The sequence below is a fragment of the Ascaphus truei genome, chromosome 1 (assembly GCF_040206685.1).
Source record: "Ascaphus truei isolate aAscTru1 chromosome 1, aAscTru1.hap1, whole genome shotgun sequence".
NCBI lineage: Eukaryota > Metazoa > Chordata > Amphibia > Anura > Ascaphidae > Ascaphus > Ascaphus truei.
The window spans coordinates 462,171,988-462,195,521 of NC_134483.1; the positions used below are offsets into that span (position 1 = coordinate 462,171,988).

At 43.2% G+C, this 23,534-nt stretch overlaps 1 protein-coding gene across 2 annotated transcripts in view; it reads left to right on the forward strand.

Annotated features, from left to right (window-relative positions):
• The window catches only part of SGCZ (sarcoglycan zeta), a 1,846,920-nt gene that overhangs the window by 1,679,228 nt on the left and 144,158 nt on the right, over nt 1–23,534 (forward strand). For both annotated transcript variants that reach the window (XM_075565961.1, XM_075565968.1), the window contains one exon: nt 16,890–17,012. In XM_075565961.1, the coding sequence (XP_075422076.1) occupies nt 16,890–17,012 (123 nt within the window). The remainder of the gene's footprint in view (nt 1–16,889; nt 17,013–23,534) is intronic.

Below are 23,534 nucleotides of genomic sequence, written 5' to 3' on the forward strand. Positions count from 1 at the left end.
TGCTCTAATTCAGTGTATGTATATAAGTTGATGATCTCAAGTTATGTTATATGTAAGTATTGCAGGTTTGGATTCGTATCTATGTCTGTTAAACCGGCAACACGTGACCGCTGCAATACGTGACATTTCAAGGGAAAGAGGTAGCATCACTTTAAACATACTACTGGCATTCTAAGGGCATTGGGTCTGGCGTCGGAAGGGGGCCGTCCTAACTGATTCCCTTCTCCCTACAAATACGCGCAGATGACGCTGTACGTGACCTCCTGACGAAGCACGTGGTGCGAAACGCGTAGAGGTCACGACAGGTCATCCTGCGCGTGTTTGCTGAGAGGCTGAAACGGAGCTTGCCTGAGGCTCCAGAGGCGGTTGTTTCCATCTTCCTTTGATGCCGTGATCCGGATCCTGTACGGCCATCAGAGGTCCCCCTTCTCTGCCTCAGTGTGAGTGTTCGCTTCCCCCTGTCAGCAGTATTATAGCTCTCTATGGCGGTTTTTATCTTAACTCCCTTGGGCTGTTAGTACTTTCTCTGTTTATTATTTTTACATTGATTGTGTTTTTGTTGTGTATGTTTTACTGTGTTAGAGCTTTCTATGTTTAGAGACCATATATATGGTTTACATTTCTGGGCAGTTAATTCATTGAGCTGAGGAGGGGTTGGATCCCCTCAGCTGTTTATGTGTTTGTTTTAATAAATTAATACTAATCCTGTCCCTTGTGCGCTTTTGTGCATTTATTTCTACTCCATATGCGGAATAATGTAACATGCGTCAAATGGGTAAGTGTATCATAACACTAAAGTGGAGCAGAGGATTGTTGTTTCAGCATATAAATACATGTATACCCATCATCCCCTGAATAGAGTTGTCTCCCATTCATCAAGCTGCATACATAGTAATTCAAATTGTGTATATATAGGTCAAATCGGACGATGGCTTAAAGCTGCAGTTCAGTCTTTTTTTTTTTTTTTTTACATTTATTTTTTTACTTCAATAGTTTTATGTGTGCAATCTCTAATTACCTAAAGAACAGTATAGCTGCAGCTCAATTCGTTTTCCATGTATTGATAGGTCGAAATTTGGTGACATATTAAAAGCTGGCATTTGTTTATAATCTGCTTGACTGGCAGTGGAAGCTCATGAATATTCATGAGCACTGCTGCATTGACAAGTGCTAGAGGGAGGGCAGGGCTGACAAAGGGGTGTGCCAGAGCTTGTGACAGGACAAGAAGGGGCAGTGCCTTAGCAAATGGCTGTTAAAATAGAATACAAGAAAATTGGTCTTTCAAAGTTGTTTTTTTAAAAACAGAAAATGCTAAAAGTATTTTTTCTTACTACAGAACTGATTTATTAAAAAAAACAAACATGCAGGATATTGACTGAACTGCAGCTTTAAGGCAAGAAAAACGGGTAAGTAGAGATAAGTATCAAATACTACCCGATCAGCCGAGTTGGTGCTGGTTTACACGATACACCGGAGTTCCTGGCATTGCTGGTCACTGGTTTTTAATGACGTCAATCTTCTGACGTCGGTAGTGGTGACCAGCAATGTCAGGAACTCTGGTGTATCGTGTAAACCAGCACCAACTCGGCTGATCGGGTAGTATTTGATACTTATCTCTACTTACCCGTTTTTCTTGCCTTAAGCCATCGTCCGATTTGACCTATATATACACAATTTGAATTACTATGTATGCAGCTTGATGAATGGGAGACTACTCTATTCAGGGGATGATGGGTATACATGTATTTATATGCTGAAACACCAATCCACTTTAGTGTTATGATACACTTACCCATTTGACGCATGTTACATTATTCCGCATATGTTACATTTTTTCAAGTGATTCGGATGAAGCAGGGATGCATTCCTTTACGCCTTAAGCGTTACTTTGTGTTTAGTATCTCCTGCTGTTGGTATAATTTTCTATCGCATATCTTGTCAGGACTTTGGCTGACTATACCTCATTGCCCACCACCAGGTACTCTCTGAAGGGACTACCCTATAAGCTTTAGCATTGGCTTTTCCTATATGTGAATTATACCTACTGAGTGAGAGGAACACTCTCTATCCTGGCCACCATTTACCGTATTTTTAAACACACCCTTATTCATACCCCACACTCCCTGATATTGCTCCCTCATGTATTTAATAAATTCTTTTTTGTTTTGCGTCGTGAAGCACTTTGGCTATCAGCCTGGGATATATTGTTTAGTCCCATTAAGTGTTTTATTCTCATAGAGTGCAATTTTGGGTTTCTTGTCCAATTGAGTGTCTATACCCCACTTGGATTTTTTGTGTCCTTACTATCTGTCCAGACAGTTTTTAGAGTGTATACAGTACAAGTCGGGATCTCTATTCTATCTTTCTTTGGGTAGCAATAAATAAGCACAAATGTTTTATTGAACACTGTCCTACAGTGGGGTTACCCAGTTTAAATTGATAGCTACATATAAACAAAATAATGCCAATAGTAAACAAGAATGATAAAGACATTAAAATATTACAAATATGTTTTATTGAGAAGTGAAGAAAAAACTTGAAATTCTACAAAATCTGAGTTTAAAATGTCTCAATGTGATTTCTGAACTTGAATTTAACTTAACAGTTTCTCAATATTATAATTGATTTTGTGGTTGATAACAGAAGCATACTGCGCCCACATGATGGTTGAGAAGCTGTATTTTTTTTTAAAGTTAATTGCGGAAATTGCCTGCTCACAACATTTTTTTGGGAATAAAAAATGTAATTTCATTATTGTAATTGTTTTGAATTATTTTATGTTTTTAATTGTTAAAGCAATTATTAAAGTTGGGTTTATTTTCAAAATATTCTTGTTTCCCCTTTCATGTTTTTTAATTTGAAGGATTTTGAATTGCTCCTTTCCTTAATTGATTTGAGTCCCTATTTTGTTGCTTTCATCAGTGGATACGGTAATTCCAAATGCCACAGGTCGGCCATCCCTGCTGTAAGTAAATTAAAATATGATCATGGTAAACATAAGGCATAAATAGACAAGATTCCAAGGATTAAATAAGGTTTGAAGTTTTACAACAGAGACACAGCAGAGAAATAGGCAGACTAGGTGGGCCAAGTGATTCTTATCTGACATCAAACTCAAAGTTTCCATGTTTCATTAATTATTCAATTATTCTAATTTTACATAAATACTATAAATGACAAAGCTTAGCATTTCCGGTTCAGTTTACTACTTCTGAATAGTACAGTATGTTAGCAACACTACTGTACCTTTATATTCAGATTTTCTGTCTGGAAAATGTAATTATAAATTACTTTTAGGTTTTGTTTAATCTGAAAATCACTGCAAAATCAATGCATATTAATAGCTGTTAAAAGATAATGGTTATTTTTGGTGATCTCATTAATCATAGTAATCATAGTTATATTTTTTTAAATTAGGTTGCTTCAAATATAAAGCACAATGGATTTTTAGTATCTGTACCTTACAGCAATACTGGCAAAATGTCAGATGTCCACATTTATCAGAGTGTTAGAAGAGACACAGAATATGAATATGATTATGCAATAGAAATGCAAACAGATGTACTCACTGTTCTCCGTGCCACAATTTTGACTGTTGCAGCGCGGCTGAAATGCGGCTGAGTTGCCGCTAAAGTTCTTGTGGCACAGAGGACAGTAAGCGACCTTTGATGATTAACTCTGCGTGGTTACATGCTTCTGAATGGGACCCAGCAGCATTAATACTTTTGGGCGATCTGCTGTGAGAAAAAAATGGTACTAACCTTTTAGATAAGCTGCACTGCCATCTCTGTCACCTTCTGCAAATATCTCTCATCTGCCTCCCTAGAGTGCTGAAAGTAAGATTTCCGTCCCAGCACCCCCAGAAGATGATTTAGATGTCCTTATTTGGGTCTCGAAATCATGAGAGGAAGGCTATATGACCATATTTGGCCATCTACAATATCAAGGGAGCAGGACAGGACAGCCCTCTTGATGATGTAGATCAGGGGTGGGGAACCTTTTTTCTCCCAAGGGCCATTTTGATATTTATAAAATCATTTGAGGGCCATCCAAAATTATCAACTTAAAAATTAGCCTGCTGTATTTGGTGAAACATTTAATGACTCACCACTAATGTGATGGCTGGAACTGCTTCTCTTTGGGTGACTGACTGACTCTTGGGTGGTGGGTGACTATGACTGACTGTGGGTTGGTGTCTGTGCACACGCAAATGCACACGCACACACACACACACAGAAATCGGGCAGGGGGTAGGGAAATCAGACCCTCAGACCCACTCTCTCTCTCAGACCCACTCTCTCTCTCAGACCCTCAGACCCACTCTCTCTCTCAGACCCTCAGACCCACTCTCTCTCTCAGACCCTCAGACCCACTCTCTCTCTCAGACCCACTCTCTCTCTCAGACCCACTCTCTCTCTCAGACCCTCAGACCCACTCTCTCTCTCAGACCCTCAGACCCACTCTCCCTCAGACCCACTCTCTCTCTCAGACCCTCAGACCCACTCTCTCTCTCAGACCCTCAGACCCAATCTCTCTCTCAGACCCTCAGACCCACTCTCTCAGACCCTCAGCCCCACTCTCTCAGACCCTCAGACCCACTCTCTCTCAGACACACTCTATCTCTCTCAGACACACACTCTCCCCCTCTCCTTCTCAGACACACTCTCCCCCTCTCCCCCTCAGACACACTCTCCCCTTCAGACACACACTCTCCTCCTCTCCCCCTCAGACACACACTCTCCCCCTCAGACACACACTCTCCCCCTCTCCCCCTCAGACACACACTCTCCCCCGCTCCCCCTGAGACACACATTCTCCCCCTCAGACACACACTCTCCCCCTCTCCCCCTCAGACACACACTCTCCCCCTCTCCCCCTCAGACACACACTCTCCCCCTCAGACACACAATCTCCCCCTCTCCCCCTCAGACACACACTCTCCCCCTACCCCCTCAGACACACTCTCCCCCTCTCCCCCTCAGACACACACTCTCCCCCTCAAACACACACTCTCCCCCTCTCCCCCTCAGACACACACTCTCCCCCTCTCCCCCTCAGACACACACTCTCCCCCTCGGACACACACTCTCCCCCTCTCCCCCCTCAGACACACACTCTCCCCCTCAGACACACACTCTCCCACTCTCCCCCTCAGACACACACTCTCCCACTCTCCCCCTCAGACACACACTCTCCCACGCTCCCCCTCAGACACACACTCTCCCACTCTCCCCCTCAGACACACACTCTCCCACTCTCCCCCTCAGACACACACTCTCCCACTCTCCCCCTCAGACACACACTCTCCCACTCTCCCCCTCAGACACACACTCTCCCACTTTCCCCCTTAGACACACACTCTCCCACTTTCCCCCTCAGACACACAGTCTCCCACTCTCCCCCTCAGACACACACTCTCCCCCTCAGACACACACTCTCCCCCTCAGACACACACTCTCCCCCTCAGACACACACTCTCCCCCTCAGACACACACTCTCCCCCTCAGACACACACTCTCCCCCTCAGACACACACTCTCCCCCTCAGACACACACTCTCCCCCTCAGACACACACTCTCCTCCTCAGACACACACTCTCCCTCAGACACACACTCGCTCAGACGTACACACACACTCTCTCTGACACACACAGGGGGAGGGAAATCTGATTGGGGGGGGATCGGATTAGGTGCCCTCCGTAACTGCTGCTCGGTGTGGTGAGAAGGAGGACCGTGTAAGTGCGCAAAGGGGGGGGGGGAGTCTGAGCAGGGGGGATCGGAGCAGGTGCCCTCCTCCGCAACTGCTACCCGGTGTGGGGAGGAGGGGGCGGAGCAGGTACCCTCCGCAACTGCTACCCGGTGTGGGGGGGGGAGGAAGGGGCGGAGCAGGGCAGGATCGGAGCAGGTACCCTCCACAACTGCTGCCCGGTGTGGGGAGGAGGAGGAGAGGCAGTAGTGAGGTGTCTCTCCCACCGCAGACTCGTTCTTCTATCCCCCAAGCCTCTTATACCCCCTTCCCCCCCCATCCCCCACTCCTCTTATACCCCTTCCCCTACTCCTCTTATACCCTCTCCCCCCGGAGCGCTGTTTACCCGAGCCGCCCTGGTGATACTCAGGTCCTTCATCACCTCAGGTGGCTGCTGCCACACACAGACAGTGACACACAAACACAGTGACCGTGACACAGACAGTGACAAACACACACACACACACAGTGACAGTGAGACAGTGACACACACAGAGACAGTGACACACACACACACAGTGAGAGTGACACACACACAGTGAGAGTGACACACACACAGTGAGAGTGACACACACACAGTGAGAGTGACACACACACAGTGAGAGTGACACACACACAGTGAGAGTGACACACACACAGTGAGAATGACACACACACAGTGAGAGTGACACACACACAGTGAGAGTGACACACACACAGTGAGAGTGACACACACACACAGTGAGAGTGACACACACACACAGTGAGAGTGACACACACACACACACAGTGAGAGTGACACACACACACAGTGAGAGTGACACACACACACAGTGAGAGTGACACACACACACAGTGAGAGTGACACACACACAGTGAGAGTGACACACACACACACACACACAGTGACATTGACACACACACAGTGACATTGACACACACACAGTGACATTGACACACACACACACAGTGACATTGACACACACACACACACACAGTGACATTGACACACACACACACACAGTGACAGATACACACACACACACACACACACACACACACACACACACACACACACACACACACACACACACACACACACACACACACACACAATAAGCCCACCTCTGTAAACACACACACACACACACACACACACAGTGACATTGACACACACACACAGTGACAGATACACACACACACACACACACACACACACACACACACACACACACACACACACACACACACACACACACACACACACACACACACACACACACACACAATAAGCCCACCTCTGCAAACAGACACAATATTAAGGCCTCTCCCCCCTTGGGGTGGGTAAGGTGCCTGGGAGGGGGTATGTGGGTTACCTGGGGCCCGGGGATGGGCTGCTGGAGCAGCATAGCCAGTGCAGCCGAGAGTGACAGGCCCGCGGAGCCTAAAGGGAGGGACAGGTTGGCGGAGCCTAAGGAGCCCGGCATTACTGGAGGAGAGAAGGGAGGGGGGCAGTGTTGAGGGAAGAGGCGGGCCAAAAAAAAAAAATCTTGACAGAGTGACAGCACGGGCAGCCAATCAGGAGAGGGGGAGTTTTTAAAAAAAAAATATATATATTTTTTTTTTTTAAACCATTCTTGCAGGCTTCCCGGGGGCCGGACCAAATGACTTCGGGGGCCTTATACGGCCCGCGGGCCGGAGGTTCCCCACCCCTGATGTAGATGAACAAATATGGTCATATAGCCTTCCCCTCATGATGTAGAGACCAATATAAGGGCATCTACATCATCCAAGTGGTTGGCAAGTAAACACAGCCTTGCATCTTACCTTCAGTGCTGCAAGGGGAGGCACTGGCAGATGGCTGCAGATAGGGACAAAGATGGCTGCACAGCTCATCTAATAGATTAGTACTGGTATTCTCTCCCAGCAGATGGCCCATCAAGTGAAGTATTAATGCTGCGGGGTCCCACTCAAAAGCATGGACCCCACAGCGTTAATTTTTCCGGGCCTCAAACTTTTCTGTTTTGGGGGGCTGTGGAAGGAGCACGGTCAGGCCGTGATCATGTTCCAGTTTTCTGCATTTGTCTATGCGTCCACAAGAACTGCAAGTCTTGCTACATTCGTATATATATCACATATTGACAAATAGAAAGTGCAATGTACTACGTGAATGCTCAATATAAAATAGATATACACAATCTTAGCAAGCTCAAAACCAGTGTTAAAGTATTATATATTTATATATTTACTTGTGTCAAATGGAGTGCTACTTTTGTATCTCTGCCTTTGTTTGTTTATCTGTTTCATTGTTTGTTTGTTTCCTGGCCATATACTGTACTGTGGGTTTGGTGGTGTCTGTTTTCATTTCCCACATCCACCGTACTGGTTCAGGTTCATTCTTGCTAGTGATTTCATCTTTTAACCTTATAGTTACCAATTTCATTTTCATTGGTTTTTATATTCTGCATAATTTATTTTTTGTTTTTAGGGCGCAGTGATTTACTCTTTTTCCAAAGATATACATATATACACACATCAAAGTTACAAAGGTCTTATTAATCCACAATCAGTTCTTTGATGTTTCAGTGCTGTATCCTTGGCTCCACCTAGCTTTCTCAGCAACTGTCCTTACATTCAACAAAAACCCTAAAACAAGATAAAAATGTACAACATCGTAACATATTTAGCACATCCATCAAGAAATACACCATCTGGCAAGCTGTTTCTAAAGTCACACAGCAGTCACTTATTAGCAGAACTACAGAATAACGCAGGCTGTGCAACAACTGTAAATAACTTGCAGAAGCTGACACAGCAGTAGAGTTCAAATGTTGATCAGCCCTGTGTAGTGCAGTGATTTAAACAGGGGTTCCTAGAATCCTGGGGTTCCCTAGGCACCATCAAAGGGTTCCCTGTAATTTTCAATACATATGAATTTACAATACATCTGATCTCAGATGCACTATTAGAGAAGGTTGTGGTTCCTTACAATGCACCTGACCTCAGACACGCCAATAAAGAGTGTTGGGGTTCCTTACATTGCATCTGATCTCAGACGCGCTATTAGAGAGGGTTGGGGTTCCTTACAATGCATCTGATCTCAGACGCTCTATTAGAGAGGGTTGGGGTTCCTTACAATGCATCTGATCTCAGACGCGCTATTACAGAGGGTTGGGGTTCCTTACAATGCATCTGATCTCCGACATGCTATTAGAGAGGGTTGGGGTTTCTTACAATGCATCTGATATCAGGCAAGCTATTAGAGAGAATTAGTATTCCTTACAGTGCAAATGATCTCACACTCGCTAATAGAGAGAGGGTTGGGGTTCCTTGCAATGCATTTGATCACAAACACACTGTTAGAGAGAGTTGGGGTTCCCCTGATTTTCACTATATAAGTATAAGGTTCCTTAACCAAAAAAAGGTTAAAAAACACTGGTGTAGTGCTATAAACAGGTCATACAATTTTATGTCTTAACTAGAGCTGTGCGAAATTCTCACCCACATTCGTGAATATGCGGACGTTGCCCGCTTTTTATTGTTGAAACATTTTGCATAACATGTGCGTGTCAGTCAGTGCGTGTGTGTGCGTAAGTCAGTGTGTGTGTGTGCTCGTCACTGTGTGTGTGAGCGGGCCTCACTGTGTCTGTGAGCGTGCATCACTGTGTGTGTGTGCGCATCAGTAACTGTCTGTGTGTCAGTCAGTGTGTGTGTGTGCATGTCAGTCAATGCGTGTGTGTGCGTAAGTCAGTGTGTGTGTGTGCGCGTCAGTCAGTGTGTGTGTGTGCGCGTCAGTCAGTGTGTGTGTGTGTGCGCGTTAATCAGTGTCTTTGCACGTCAGTCAGTGTGTGTGTGTGTGTGTGCACATTAGTGTGTGTGCATGTCAGTCAGTGTGTGTGTGCGCACGCGCACGTCAGTCAGTGTGTGTGTGTGTTTGTGTGTGCATCAGTCAGTGTGTGTGCGCATGTCAGTCAGTCAGTGTGTGTGTGGGTCAGTCAGTGTGTGTGTGTGTGAGTTTCAGTCAGTCAGTGTGTATGTGTGTGTGCATCAGTCAGTGATGCTAGGGTGGAGGGTCGCTCACAATGTCCCTCAGGCTCTCCTAGCCCCCCCCCTCTCCATTCAGCAAAGCTGCAGAGACACAGTACGCTCAGCGTTCTCCACCTCCACACCTCCGGCGGTGCTGCGGGGATGCAGTGCGCTCAGTACCCCTACCTATGGCTGTGCTGTGGGGACGCAGTGCGCTCAGCCCCCCTCCCTCTTGCAGTGCTGCGGGGACGCAGTGTGCTCAGCCCTCCTCCCTTTGGCAGTGCTGCGGGGACACGGCGCACCCCCCTGACTGTTGATTGCAGTCAGCCTATCTCCCTACTCCTCTTTAAACTTCACACATCAGTGAAGGATAAGTCTGCGTCCCCTCTAGCGCTGAGCAGGCGGCACTTGCCAAGTTTACTTTGTGCAATGTGAATACTCATGTTCCCGCTCACGTGGCTTGCGAACGCTCATGCGCAGGCACGTACGCTCTCCCAAGCTTGGCGCTTGGGAAGTTAAAAGAAAGTGTTTGAAGCGTGGTCAATTGGCCCGCCATGCACCCCCACCCCCACCCACCCCTGCGCGCACTCGCAAAATTCGCAAAACACCCGCGCTCATGCTTGGGGAGTTGGTGATGTCACCACTCAAGCATGAGCATGGTCAGCGCCAGCGGGTACTCAGCCTTAGGTATCTCAAAGAAGGGTGGGGAAAACACTCACTGCAAACTATCGACTAAGACTGAGAACAATTAAAAGAAAGGAAATCAACATGAGTCTAGGCCAGGGCATAATAACAAAGAGCAAAGCAACAATGGTCTTGGGCAGAACAACAAGAGTCAGATCACCAAAGATCCAAGGGCAGTACAACTAAGGGGAAAATGAACAAGCACCCAAGGTCAGTACAACAAGTGACAAATTATTAAGTTCTGGTTGCAGAACAAAAAGGAAGAAAACAATATGGGGCACGAGGAGAACATGATGAGGAAAGATGTAGAGATGCACATTTTTCTTATAAGTTTACACAAAAGGCAAAATGTGCCTGTTTTGTTCCTGACACAAATTATGAATGACAAGAGAGAAAAAAGGAGAGCGGAAAGGGGCGTGCGAAAAAAAAAGAATAGGACAAATGAGAATGGGACAAGACTTTAAAACAAAGGAAGAGTAGAGACGAAGCTTAGCTAATTACAGGCATCGCAGAGGGGGGAAGACAATTTGGGAAATGAGAGAGAGTAACGATATTAAAGGTACATGAAAGTCACAAGGTGGTAGGGAAAAGAAACTTTGGGGGAAATAGAGGACAGCAGCCTCATCTTTTTCTGGGGTTGGAATGGATATGCTGGTTCTACTGTACCTCCCTTCTACCAGTTGTGAGGAGTCTTGAGGTTCAATGTAGAACAGAGCAGTTGGAGTTGGTTAAAAAAAAAGCAATGACAAAGTGTTGAAATTAATAATGTCGAATGTGCAAACAAAGAACAATAAAAACAATTTAAAAATGGGTACAACTCCTTTACATTTGTTTCCAAGATATCCTGCAAATCCCAGAGAAGCCTCTGTGTGCATTTATACAATTAGAATACATCATATCCCATCACCCTAGATAAAACCTTTATTTTAGTATTTACAAATCTATATTGATTAATCAGTCTTCTTCAATAAAACACCTCCCATTGCTAGATGATACCTTTTTAACTATGAGCCACAATGAGCCACAATGTTAGTTACTAACTGTACAATTTTAGTTAGTAACTGAGATTTACATTCTGTAGGTCAACTATTTAAATATTTTTTGGAGTACTCTAATTGTCAAAAGTTTCTACGAATCTCCTTTTTGTTTGACTGGGTGTATATACTTTCTCCATGGGCATATAAGAGCCTCTCTGAATCAGATTTTCATGTTTTGCTATTCTCTAAGCCCTTCTCGCAAGTCCAAATCATATGAAAAGGCTTTTTTTAGAAGCGGTTTCATCCAGGATCTACAAATTCATCCAGAATGAGCAAAATCTACATTTTAAACCACTAGTTGAATTCTTGAAGCTCAATTAAGGGCAAAAGGCTAAACCACTTCAAACAACTTGCATTGTTTTTTCTCGCCACCTGAAAGAGGTAAGATAGATGTTGTGAGTTCCATCCAGAGCCTGGAATGGGGGAGAGGGGGGATTGGGGTGGCGGTAAATTACCAGTCTCCAGTTGTTTATACATTCCCCCAGATCTCCCTCAAAATAAAATAGGGAGAGACCTCCATGCTCAAAAAAGGAGCACACCTGGGATATATTCTGAGACATGCAAAGCATATTTAAACAAGTCACCCCCCCACATCTAACAAGTCTAAGGGCCCTTGTGATGAAGGAGGTGTTGGTGTTAGGCCCTACAATTTCATCTCCCAAAACACTCTGCTATTCAGGGCAGTAGCTCTAGTATTGAACTAAACCAGACCTGCAGAACAATGCTTTATTAACGTATGCGTAGGAATACTCCATTACCTTGTTTCAGATCTTGAGTGCTATCCACTGTAGAGTTTTTCACTTTAGCTTTTGTCACATCAGCATATGCAGTATAAATCTCCAATTACTGTATTTTGCTAGCAAACTGTAAAAGAGCCACTATCATTCTAATAAGTGACCATACAGGGAAATGTACTGCGTATCTGTCATTCATAGATCAATTCCAAACTGGCTTCTACTTACAAATAAGAAATTGCAGCAGCCCTACTTAGCATAGTACAGTACATTAAAAATATGTAATACAGTGAGTGTGATATAACCCCATTTATACTGAGTGGCATACAATGCACTGCAAAGTGAAACACTGAATATCTATTTTTAAAGGAGGGGGGGCAAGATGTTTTCATACAGGCTTAATATTCATGTAATATTCTACTGAATATATGTAATTAATTAATCTATTCATGCACTATTAATATCCCAACTTGTCTACTGTAAGCTGCTCATAGTTGTCCTCCTCTTCTGACTGTCCCCACTCCACTCTAGTCCACCCTAAATGTTGCTGCCATGGTAATTTACCCCACCAACTGTTTTATGTCTGCTATGTCAATGTGCAAATCTCTTCACTAGCTACCCTTATCCAGCAGAATCATTTTATGATTTAATTATGAGGGAAAATAAACAAGCCCAAAGCAACCACAAATAGTGAATCAATTTAGATCAAATATTGTACATGATGTAATCTCCCTAGAAGCTGGGCATGGTGGGTTACATAGAGCAGGATGGTTTTTTTGATTGTTAAAAAATAATAATCATACAACACTTACATTTAAGATATTATATTAATAATCCATGTAGAAAACGGCAATACTAGCCACTTGTTCCCTGGCTGGGTTAAAGGTCCTCAGGGAAAAGTTAGAAAAGTACATGAAAAAGGTAATTAAAGTAATTAAATTAGTTAGTCCCTGCCCAGCAGAGATAAAACAGCTAATCTCACATCTGTTGGAGCAATCTATTGGTTCAAATTTGCAAGAAATTCTGCCTGGTGTGGCATCTTGGACTAATCAGAACCTAGTACTAGAATACCAGTGAATTAGCAAAATGTGCGAGATTGAAACATTTTGGCCATATCGAAAGGATTTGCAGACCGAGAATGAAATGACATCTAAAAAGGCATTTTCTCATGGTTTGGTCATGGTTTGGACAAGGGCTTTTAGAATATGGCGACCTGCCTATTTGAGTGAAAAGGGCTCTTCTTTCATCGTGGATATGCCCTTCTCACAGCTACTAGAATAGACCTCTATGTTTTGTTAGACCTTTTTCTATGTTTCAGATACTGTATGTTCTGTTATCCTTACTTTCATCATTCTATTTGTCCTTCCCACATAATGTTTTACATATAAAAAAATGAGTGAGAGTTTAATTTTTAGGATTAGAAATATTAACAGAGAATAGGAAAATAGAGACTAAGGGGCTCATGCAGAGAGCATAGATAAGGAAATAGCGCCATCTTCTGGCGAAAAAACTAGCCAGAAATCCTTAAACTCGGGAGAAAATGGCGCGATTTTTAAAAGTGCTCTGAAAATTTTTCAGAGCTGTAAAACTCGCCAAACTCATGGCGAGAACTTGAAACTCGCCATGCTAATATAGCGTTGTATTCCAGAAGATCCGAATCGCTGGAACACGCCAATATGTGCATTAGTATGGCGAGTTTCAAATAGCCAGGAAAAGTTGGCAATTTGCAGTTTTTGCCGAAATGAGTTAACGACGTTCCCTGCATAACACCTTCACTAACGGCAAATCTGTGGCTATTTTACAGCCATTTTAAACTTTTTTAACGTTCCTCTCTGCATAAGCCCCTAAGATTTATGTAAAACCCATTTATTGTAACTACTAAATTTTAGCTACAAGAAACAATTACAAAAAGTAGATTCATAATACATTTGTAAAACAAATATATAATCGCCGCGCTTCTCCATGTAAGGAGCATGCCTTACCTTGACGTGGTTAACAGGCTTGGCATTATTTGATCAAAGGATGTAAACCAAAAGTCTCCTTTATCTTATAGATTTTTACACATATATTCCCCATTTATTGCTATCCCAAAGGGAGAAGCACAGGGATTCACTTTCTGTTTTTCATAATACATTTGTTGAGACTTTTTAGTGCTTTATATACCACTTTTTATTGCACAGCGTTTGCAGAAATATATTGAAGTATATTGTATTTTCTATAAGATTGGAATTATATATTCTGTTCTGCTTTCTGTTTCTTGTCTTCAATTTATATCTATGTAAATATAGATATATACTGTATGTTAGACTCATTTGGGGACATGTGCGTGTAATAGTGATGTACCGAGTACCCAGAAATTACCTGGTACCCGGCTTATCTGGCACTTTTTTAGCTACCCGTAAATTACCCAGACCCGGCAGCAGGGGGCTGAAACCAGCACCGGGTCGGAACCGGCACCAGGTAGCTGGGTAATTTCAGAGTAGCTGAAAATACTTCAACACTTACCAGCAGCCGGCGACGGAAGGTGATGAGGTAGACCGCGGCGACATCTGTGAGCAGCAGCAAATGTCCAGATAGCGGTGGCAGCAGCACAAATCCGTGTTCAGCTGGCGGGAGCAGCAGGAATACAGCACACAGCTGATGCTGGTGGGAGCCAAGGAACCATGTGACCGGAGCAGGAGTATTCCTATTGAACAGCCGGCTCCTCCCCGGATTTCTGTTGCTGCTACCGCCACCAGGACGTCTGCTCTCAGATGTTGCCGCGGTCCTACTCACCTTCAGCAGTGACCTCCTCACCCTGCAGGTAAGTGCCATCCGGGTAACCGGGTACCCGGCCGGGCTCAATGGTTAATTTTGCCCGGGTACCCGTTACCCGGTTTTCGGAAAATGTAGGACCCGGTACAACACTAGCGTCTACAGCTTGGTACTACAGTTGGAGAATCCCTGATGATGTAAAAGTGAAACAAATTGAGTTGATGCTTTTAGGCAGAGGAAAGATCTGTAGTCAGGAGAGGATGCATGGAGTGACATCACAAAACCCGGAAGTGTGCTCCAAGTGTTAAGAGAGAGGAATATTGGAGGGGCGTCTCTACCTTCTGTGACCCCCTTAATACCACCTCGAAAAACCAAAGCCAAATATATATATGCTCATGCTGAACAGGACAAAAGAGTCAAATAAAGAGGATATAGCCAGCGGAGTGAATCTGATAAAGGCTATTAACAAGATTTAATTTCATCAGTGTATATCACACCGTTTTTATTTCCTCTTTTTTCTCTATATCTAACTTTTTGTCTCCTTCCCTAGGCGCCATAAGACATATTATTTGATTTTGTATAAAGCCCTTATTAAGGTTAACTAGTCGAGCTGCAGGAATTAGAGATTATATATTGTTAGTGATTTTTTTTGTATACAGTGTAATCACTAACCTACATTATGTAATGAATGATTTTATTAACGTATATATGTTAGAGGTTTTTAAATTTAAAAATTTACTCCAGCGGTATACAGAGAATTAAAAGCACACCAGTAAATGTACAATACAAATAAGCAATATCTCTGCTGGTGAGGAGTGAATGTATGTTTATTTTGAAAACATTTTACAATTGTCATACTGTACTGTATAACGACATGCATGTTAACTACTTTAACCGCTACTTCTTTCTTAAAGATTTTCTCCTATGTTTGTGATAATTAGCATCATATTTATTACAATTTCAGTATAAATTATGCATAACTATGATGGTAAAAATATGCATTGTTTTATATGTCTCTTGACATTTTATAGATAGAAAGTTCTATTTCTGAGAAAAACAGACTTTGCACAGTGGGACAACATTAGTCAGCTCTATTACTGAATAATTTATAAATTTTCCAATGCTAACAATTTTTTGCAGTGATTCACAAAAGGACAGTTACTATTCTGTAAATTATTAGCTGACTTTGATAGTTTATTTGGCAGGTCAGTGCACAAGTTACAAAGGCGCTTCAGCACTGGATCCCTTCAATATATATGCAGAAAACAGGACTTGGAAAAGATGTGGATAAACTGCTTGTAGAAGTAAAGACCCAAAGTGGGCCAATATTCCCTGAAGGGTAAGGTGTAAGGCTAAAAAAAAAAACCATCAGACCCTCATTGGGATGGTCCCTGGACTCACATTGAGTAATCATGAATAAGAAAGTACTCACAGAAATCTCTTAATCCTGAAGTACTGATAGGCGTGCAGCCTGGAGTAGAGAAGTAGATCTGAGAAAAAAGGTGATTTCTGGTGCAACAGCCAAAAGTGGGTCCCAAACAAGTTGTATTAAAAATATAGCTTTATTGATCCATCTAAAAAAGTGGAGGCACACACCCTCCTACACGTTTCGTGTTGAAAACACTTTATCAAGGAGTGATAAAGTGTTTTCAACACGAAACGCGTAGGAAGGTGTGTGCCTCCACTTTTTTAGATGGATCAATAAAGCTATATTTTTAATACAACTTGTTTGGGACCCACTTTTGGTTGCTGCGCCAGAAATCACCTTTTTTCTCAATGCACAAGTTGCCAACTTAATTAATAACTGAATCCATAATTTTCTATTATAATCACTGCTAATACTTATATTCGTTTTGCAATTAATTTTCAGCAAAGCATCAGTAAAATACTTTTATTGCTATAAAAGTTGTTCTTCTTTCGATATTTCCAGGAGCAGATACTGTGGAAGCACAGTGTAAAAGGTTTGAAGTGAAGTCAAATGAGGATGGGAAGATGCTGTTTTCTGTTGATGAGGAGGAAATCATCATTGGTGCTGACAGACTGAGAGTAACAGGTAAAGCCTTAACTTATAACAATTTTTTCATTTATATAAATGTTTTACAAGGAAGTAATATATTGAGAGTTACCTCTCATTTTCAATTATGTCCTGGGCACAGAGTTATAAAAATACATGGTTACATTAAAAGAACAGGGTTATACAGTCAATTCACAGACATTTCATGGACAGATAGAGTTGGAAAATTGGGTACAGGGGATAAAGGGCTTATGAGTTTCAGATTGAAATAGAGCAGCTTTAACATCACCAAACATCAGCGAACGGCAGCAAATAGCTCACACCCTTTGGCTGACCTTCGGCTGTGCCATACGCTGTCTGCCTTTGGGGCAATGCAGATATACACTGGGGTGGTTGAGATTCAACACAAAGTTCTTTGTGTCCTTCTGGCTCATTAACATTCTGGTGGGTGTGGTTGACATTCCACAAAGTACAAGCAAATGTTAACCCTTAGCACGCTGGTCCTGTGCAGAGGGAAGCAGCTCTTGGGGAGCCCCATCAGGCTGTCCGCCTTTGGAGCAACACAGATGTATATGGGGAAGATCCTAAACAATGCATCAAACCATATCAAATGGTGCACTACTGTATACTACAGTAAATAGTGATACATTTGTCCGTATTAAAATGGAGAAATTGTATAGGAAAATATTATTTAGAATTACAGTCATTACAAATAATGCCATGCTTTTTACGGGAGTAAATCCTGGTTAATGTTACATTGTGTGCTTTGGTTAATACTACTGTTTATCATGATTAACAAGCTTTAACTCAAGTTAATGTCACGTTAAACATACTAATGGAGCCTAGTGAATCTGAACCTAAGAATTTAGTAGGTAGACAAAGATCTGAATCTTAGACATTTATCAAGCTTACTCCTAGGTCTTTGTAGTTAGAGAGATTTTATTGCATCTGAATTACAGGGAAGTATGATACATAGCAACTGTAGTAAAATTAAATATATCCTTAAAGACATGCTGAAGGGTTTCCATGTCCTTAGTCAACAGTAATAAGAGAAATGTACAGTACATGCAGTTTATCAATCTGTAAGTGAACAATGCTACCCTAATTGAGGCACTATTACTAATGTAATAGAACACACATTAAAAAAAATCTACCTGTAACCACTCTATGTCAATACTTAACCCCATAATTATAGGTGGAATTTTATTTCACCTTGGCCAGTCATGGAATTGCCTTTCGCCATATTCATTAAGCAGTTATTGCATGAGCAAACTGTACAAAAGCAGCTTTTTTAGATGAAATTTGTTCCAAGCTATGCTCACAAATGTGCACATTTTGTATGCAAATGAAAAAAAAATGCATTACATATTCCTGGGCTATTCAACAATGTGTAACATTTCATAACGCCTGAAAAGTCAAAGCTAAAAATCTGGCCTCCCCACAAGGTATTTGAATTAGGACGAGGGAAGAAGGAGATTAACCTATACTTGATATGTTTGCTCTCTGTCCCTCTATATAGCTCAATCTGAATGAATATGGCAAAAACAGTCATTTTTTTATTGCACCGAATTGTATTTTGTTTTCTGAAGAATTTGCATTGGAGATAGCAGAAGTTAACAGATGTGTCTGATGTCTCATAAATCAGCCATTTCCTTACATATAAAAGATTAAAATCAAACATTACTCCTTTATTTAAAATGTAATAATAGTACAGTGAATTTAACGGGAGACTCTGCCTATGTCAAAGTGATAAATAACTTCATTTGTGTTTTATTGGTTTGTCTTTTTTCAATATTTGTATGATGCTTTCTATACATTATTAGAAGTAAAACTTTTGCATTTTTTTTTCTACCTTTTATTGTAACTTGTCCTATTTAGTGCTGGAGAGTACAATACTAAATTTGCATAGTGATTTTATGGGCATGGTGGACTCATTTCTCTGAGTACCCTACCTAAATCTACAAACAATTCTTTGGGTCAGTACACATTAACTATTGTTGTATTCTACTGTAAATCTAATCATCTATTCCAAAGGCATCGCCTGCTCAAATATAGCAATTAAACTGGGAATCTGATCTTCCTATTGTATATGTTAATGTTTATATTCTACAAGAAAGCACAAGTATAAATTAATAAAAAATTATTTTTTGTTCCATCTACAGAGGCGGCACATTTTATTTGAGTGCGGCTAGCTCCGCAAGCCTGGGGATGCCCCGGCATGCTAGCCGCACTCCCTCGGCATGACGCGCGGTCACGCGTCATCTGGTGCCTGCGCCCCCTGCACGCGCGTCCAGGGCTCCCCGAGGGAGCCCTGGTGTCCCGCGATGTGGAGGACGGCGGCAGGGAGTTCCGGGGGACCCGGCGGACCCGGCGAGCGGAGGGAGAAAGCCCCGATCGGAGGGCGCTCCTCCGCGGCTTCGGCACGCACCAGGCACATCCCGGCGCGCGCCTGGTTACTGCTGCGGCCGAGACCGGGCAAATGCTCAAATAAACTCGGCCGCAGCAGAATAAGTAATTTTTCACACTTGTGTAGCCCCCTCTTGGTTGGATACTATGGGCTCGATGCAGTAAGCCCCGATAAAATATTTTCGGCATGTGTGGCGGATACGTGAAGGATAGGGCTTTTTTTGGCGATTTGCCCTCGCGGTATTCAGTAAGGGCCGAATCCTTCCGATCCCTGCCGAATCACTGTGAAAGCAAAGCTGCCGATGAGCCTGTGCCGATACAGCCTGGCTCCCGATAAGCCTTCCGATAGGCCTTTTCTGCCGATAGATGTTTGCAGCAGAGAGAGACAAGCCGCTCTCTCAGCGCAAACATCGGCAAAAAATAAAGTATTTATAAACAACTTTTACTGATAGTGTACATGTGCAGGGGGTCTCCGGAGCTGAACCGCATTGATTTCAGGTCCAGGGACCCCCTGCTTCCCGAGATACAGGCCCCTTTATGAGGTGCCGGTATCCCTCTGCATTTAAAGGTCCCGATCACGTGACCGCGGCATGTAAACAAAGCAGAGGGATACCGGCACCCCCTAAAGTGGCCTGTATCTCGGGAAGCAGGGGGTCCCCAGACCTAAAACCAAAGCGGTTCAGCTCCGGAGACCCTCTGCACATCTACACTACGAATAAAACACACATATCAATAAAGGTTCGTTCCTTACCTTTGCGGGTATCTGCTACGGTAGCGAAGCAGCATGGATATTTATTTAATAATACTGTACAGTGAGCAGGGGGTCCCCTGAGCTTAACCGCATCACTTTGTGGACCAGGGACCCCCTGCTTCCCAAGTTACAGGCCCCGGAATGTGTCATCAGGTGGCAGTGTCTCCGCCATCTTTATGGCGTCCCATTCGCGACGTGCCCGCTATAAATATGGCGGCGACACTGTAACCGATGCCCCAAACCGGGGCCTGTAACTCGGGAAGCAGGGGGTCTCTGAGCCACAAATTAATGCGGTTCAGCTCAGGGGGCCCCCTGCTCCTGCACAATAGTATTAAAAATACATAAATGCTGCTTCATTACCATAGCGGATAGCCGCTAAGGCAATGAAGGGGTTAAAGCAGAATTGCATGTTTATTGGGGACATTTGCCCCCAATAAACATTGCAATAAACAACATACACCCCCTGTGTATTTAAAATACATAAACAACAATAAATACATTAAATACATATAGTACTCACCACCCATGTCCGGCTGCCACAATGAAGGCCATCCTCCTCTTCATCCTGCCCATGGCCCCCTCCGCTGCTGCAAAACAGACACAAGAATGAAAACATCCAATGTAATGTCCCCTAATCCTTTAATCACCATAGCGGTTATTAACCGCTACAGTCATTAAGGGGTTAACCCACCCTCACCCACCACTCGGGATGCTTACATACCCTCCCACACTAACCCCTCACCCCGTGAGGCCTAACCACCCTCACCCACTACCCACAAGGGAGGCCTACCCACATACCCCCCACCCCCAGTACCCACAATAAAAACAATACAGTGATAAATAATAAACATCATTATATTTATTAAATACATTACCCACCCCCTGTGCCCCCCCATAAATACAAGATTTATCCTTTTACATACAGGGTTCATAACGCAGCCCCACGCGAGTCCCCGGTGGGCTGGCGGAACAACTGACAGACCTACAGGGTACCAGCAGCCCTTTTCAAACAGGTTCTGGAGGCCTGCTGGTTTGTCCCGCCAGTCCAATGGCCCCCAGGTGGTCTCCTTGGGTCACCGTGGGCCACAATTGGGTCCCCACGGTAGGCCCAAGGATGTCTGGGAGCCCCGGGTCAGACCCACAGGTGTCTGCGGGGCCTCGGGTGGTTCCCACGGGGGTCTGGGGAACTCACGGGTGCTCACTATGGGTCCACGGTGCCCCCACAGAAGTGGGACCACACATCTTCATCCCCACACCTACGGGTCGGCGGTGCCCCCACAGAAGTGGGACCACACAGCTTCATCCCCGCAGACTACGGGTCCGCGGTGCCCCCACAGATGTGAGGCCACCGCTTCATCCCCGCATGTGTCACCCGTGGAACCACCAGCCTGGTACCCGTGAGATACCCGAGGAGACCCGCAGGTGGTCTCCAGAGGTCCCACGCAGAACCACGGAACAAACCCTGAATGTAAAAAAAATAAACCTGGCCTATACATTCAATACATACACCCCCCCCCCAACACCTAGAGAACAATAATGTGCAAAATAACTACTATCCAGATAGGGATAATAGATTATTTGCCCATTATTAAAAACATTAACTAGCATATTCAAATAAATAAAGTACTACTGACCTCATCAATAAGAAGTCTCCGTCGCCAGCAACTTCCTTGTCTTGCCCACAAAATACATAGCCAAAACAAAGCCAATACATTGTAATTGCATTCAGATATTAATTAACCCCTTAAACACCTTATCGGATAATAACCGCAAAGGTAATTAAGGGGTTAAGCCACACTGGCCCGATACCCACCCTTCACCCATGAATTTGTACAGTGGCTTCATCATGCAAATATATATATATATATATATATATATATATATATATATATATATATATATATACAGATATATATATATATATATATATATATATATATATATATATATATATATATATATATATATATATATATATATACACACACACACATGATGAACCAATATACAAATAAATGTAGAAGGGTTATCAAAACCATACCCATACTGTACTACAAATAACAATTCTCCATAAAGACATACTACAATAAAATTAATTTCCTTTCATAATCCTAACTGATCTTACAATCACAATCATCAAATGCCAATCAAATACCTCTAATGCCAATCAACACATTGCATTTACATAGTATATATGATGCATCCAATGTATGCAGCATATACATTCTGCAAATGAATGTTAACAATAAAATTGCAAGCAAAATACAAATATCTCCAAACAAGTATACTATTTTATCCAATCCAGTAAACATAAATCAATTACCATTCATTAATGACATCCCTAAACAATTTACATTCCATCTCTAACAATTAAACAATTAACAATTTCAAGCCTTTAACATAACAATTTAGCCTGTGAAAAAATATATGTACCAACAAGAATACAAAATACAAAACGAAGCCTAATTCTGACCTCAAGAACACAATACAATATCAACAATTCCATCTATCTAATTGTAAAATACTTTAAACACACAATAAAGCATAGCAGCATAGAAAAAATTATTTAAAAACACATCAAATCAAGCTTTTAAAACAACATAATTTCTTACCCTGTATGTATATATCTCTCTAGACATACATACATACATACATACATACATACATACATACATACATACATACATACATACATACATACATACATACATACAGTGGCGACACAGTTTATTACACTGCGGCCAGATCCGCAAGCCGGGAGATTTCCCGGCTTGCTAGTGGCCGCCCCTCGGCGTGCCGCGCGTCACAGACGCGCGGTCACGCGTCTTCGGGAGCCTGCGCCCCCTGCACGTGCGGGGACGGCTCCCCGAGGGAGCCCTGGTGTCCCGCGATCGCGGGACGGCGGCAGGGGGTTCCGGGGGACCCGGCGGACCCGGCAGCGGTAGGGAGAGCGCCCCGATCGGAGGGCGCTCTTCCGCTGCTTCGGCGCGCGCCCGTCACCCTCGGGCGCGCGCCAGGCTACTGCTGCGGCCAAGAACGGGCAAATGCTCGAATAAACTTGGCCGCAGCAGTACATACATACATACATACATACAGTGGCAAGAAATTATATACCACCAAAAAAAAACCACATGTTAAAAAAGCTTTTAAAAAAATTAACAAGTTAAATAAAATACATTTCTTTAGTTCACTTACCATTACTTGGCCCCACCAACTCCCGTTGTGCACCTTACTCACGTACAAAACCACCAGGCACAGGAACCCATAAAATAAAAAACCATAAAAAAATAAACATTACACTAAAAAGCCAAATCAATCCACGGGTCTTCTACTTGTAATCCATCTTCATCTGTATTCTTCTTTCTTCTACCTTCTTCCGGGGTCCTCTTCCCGTATTCGTCCAC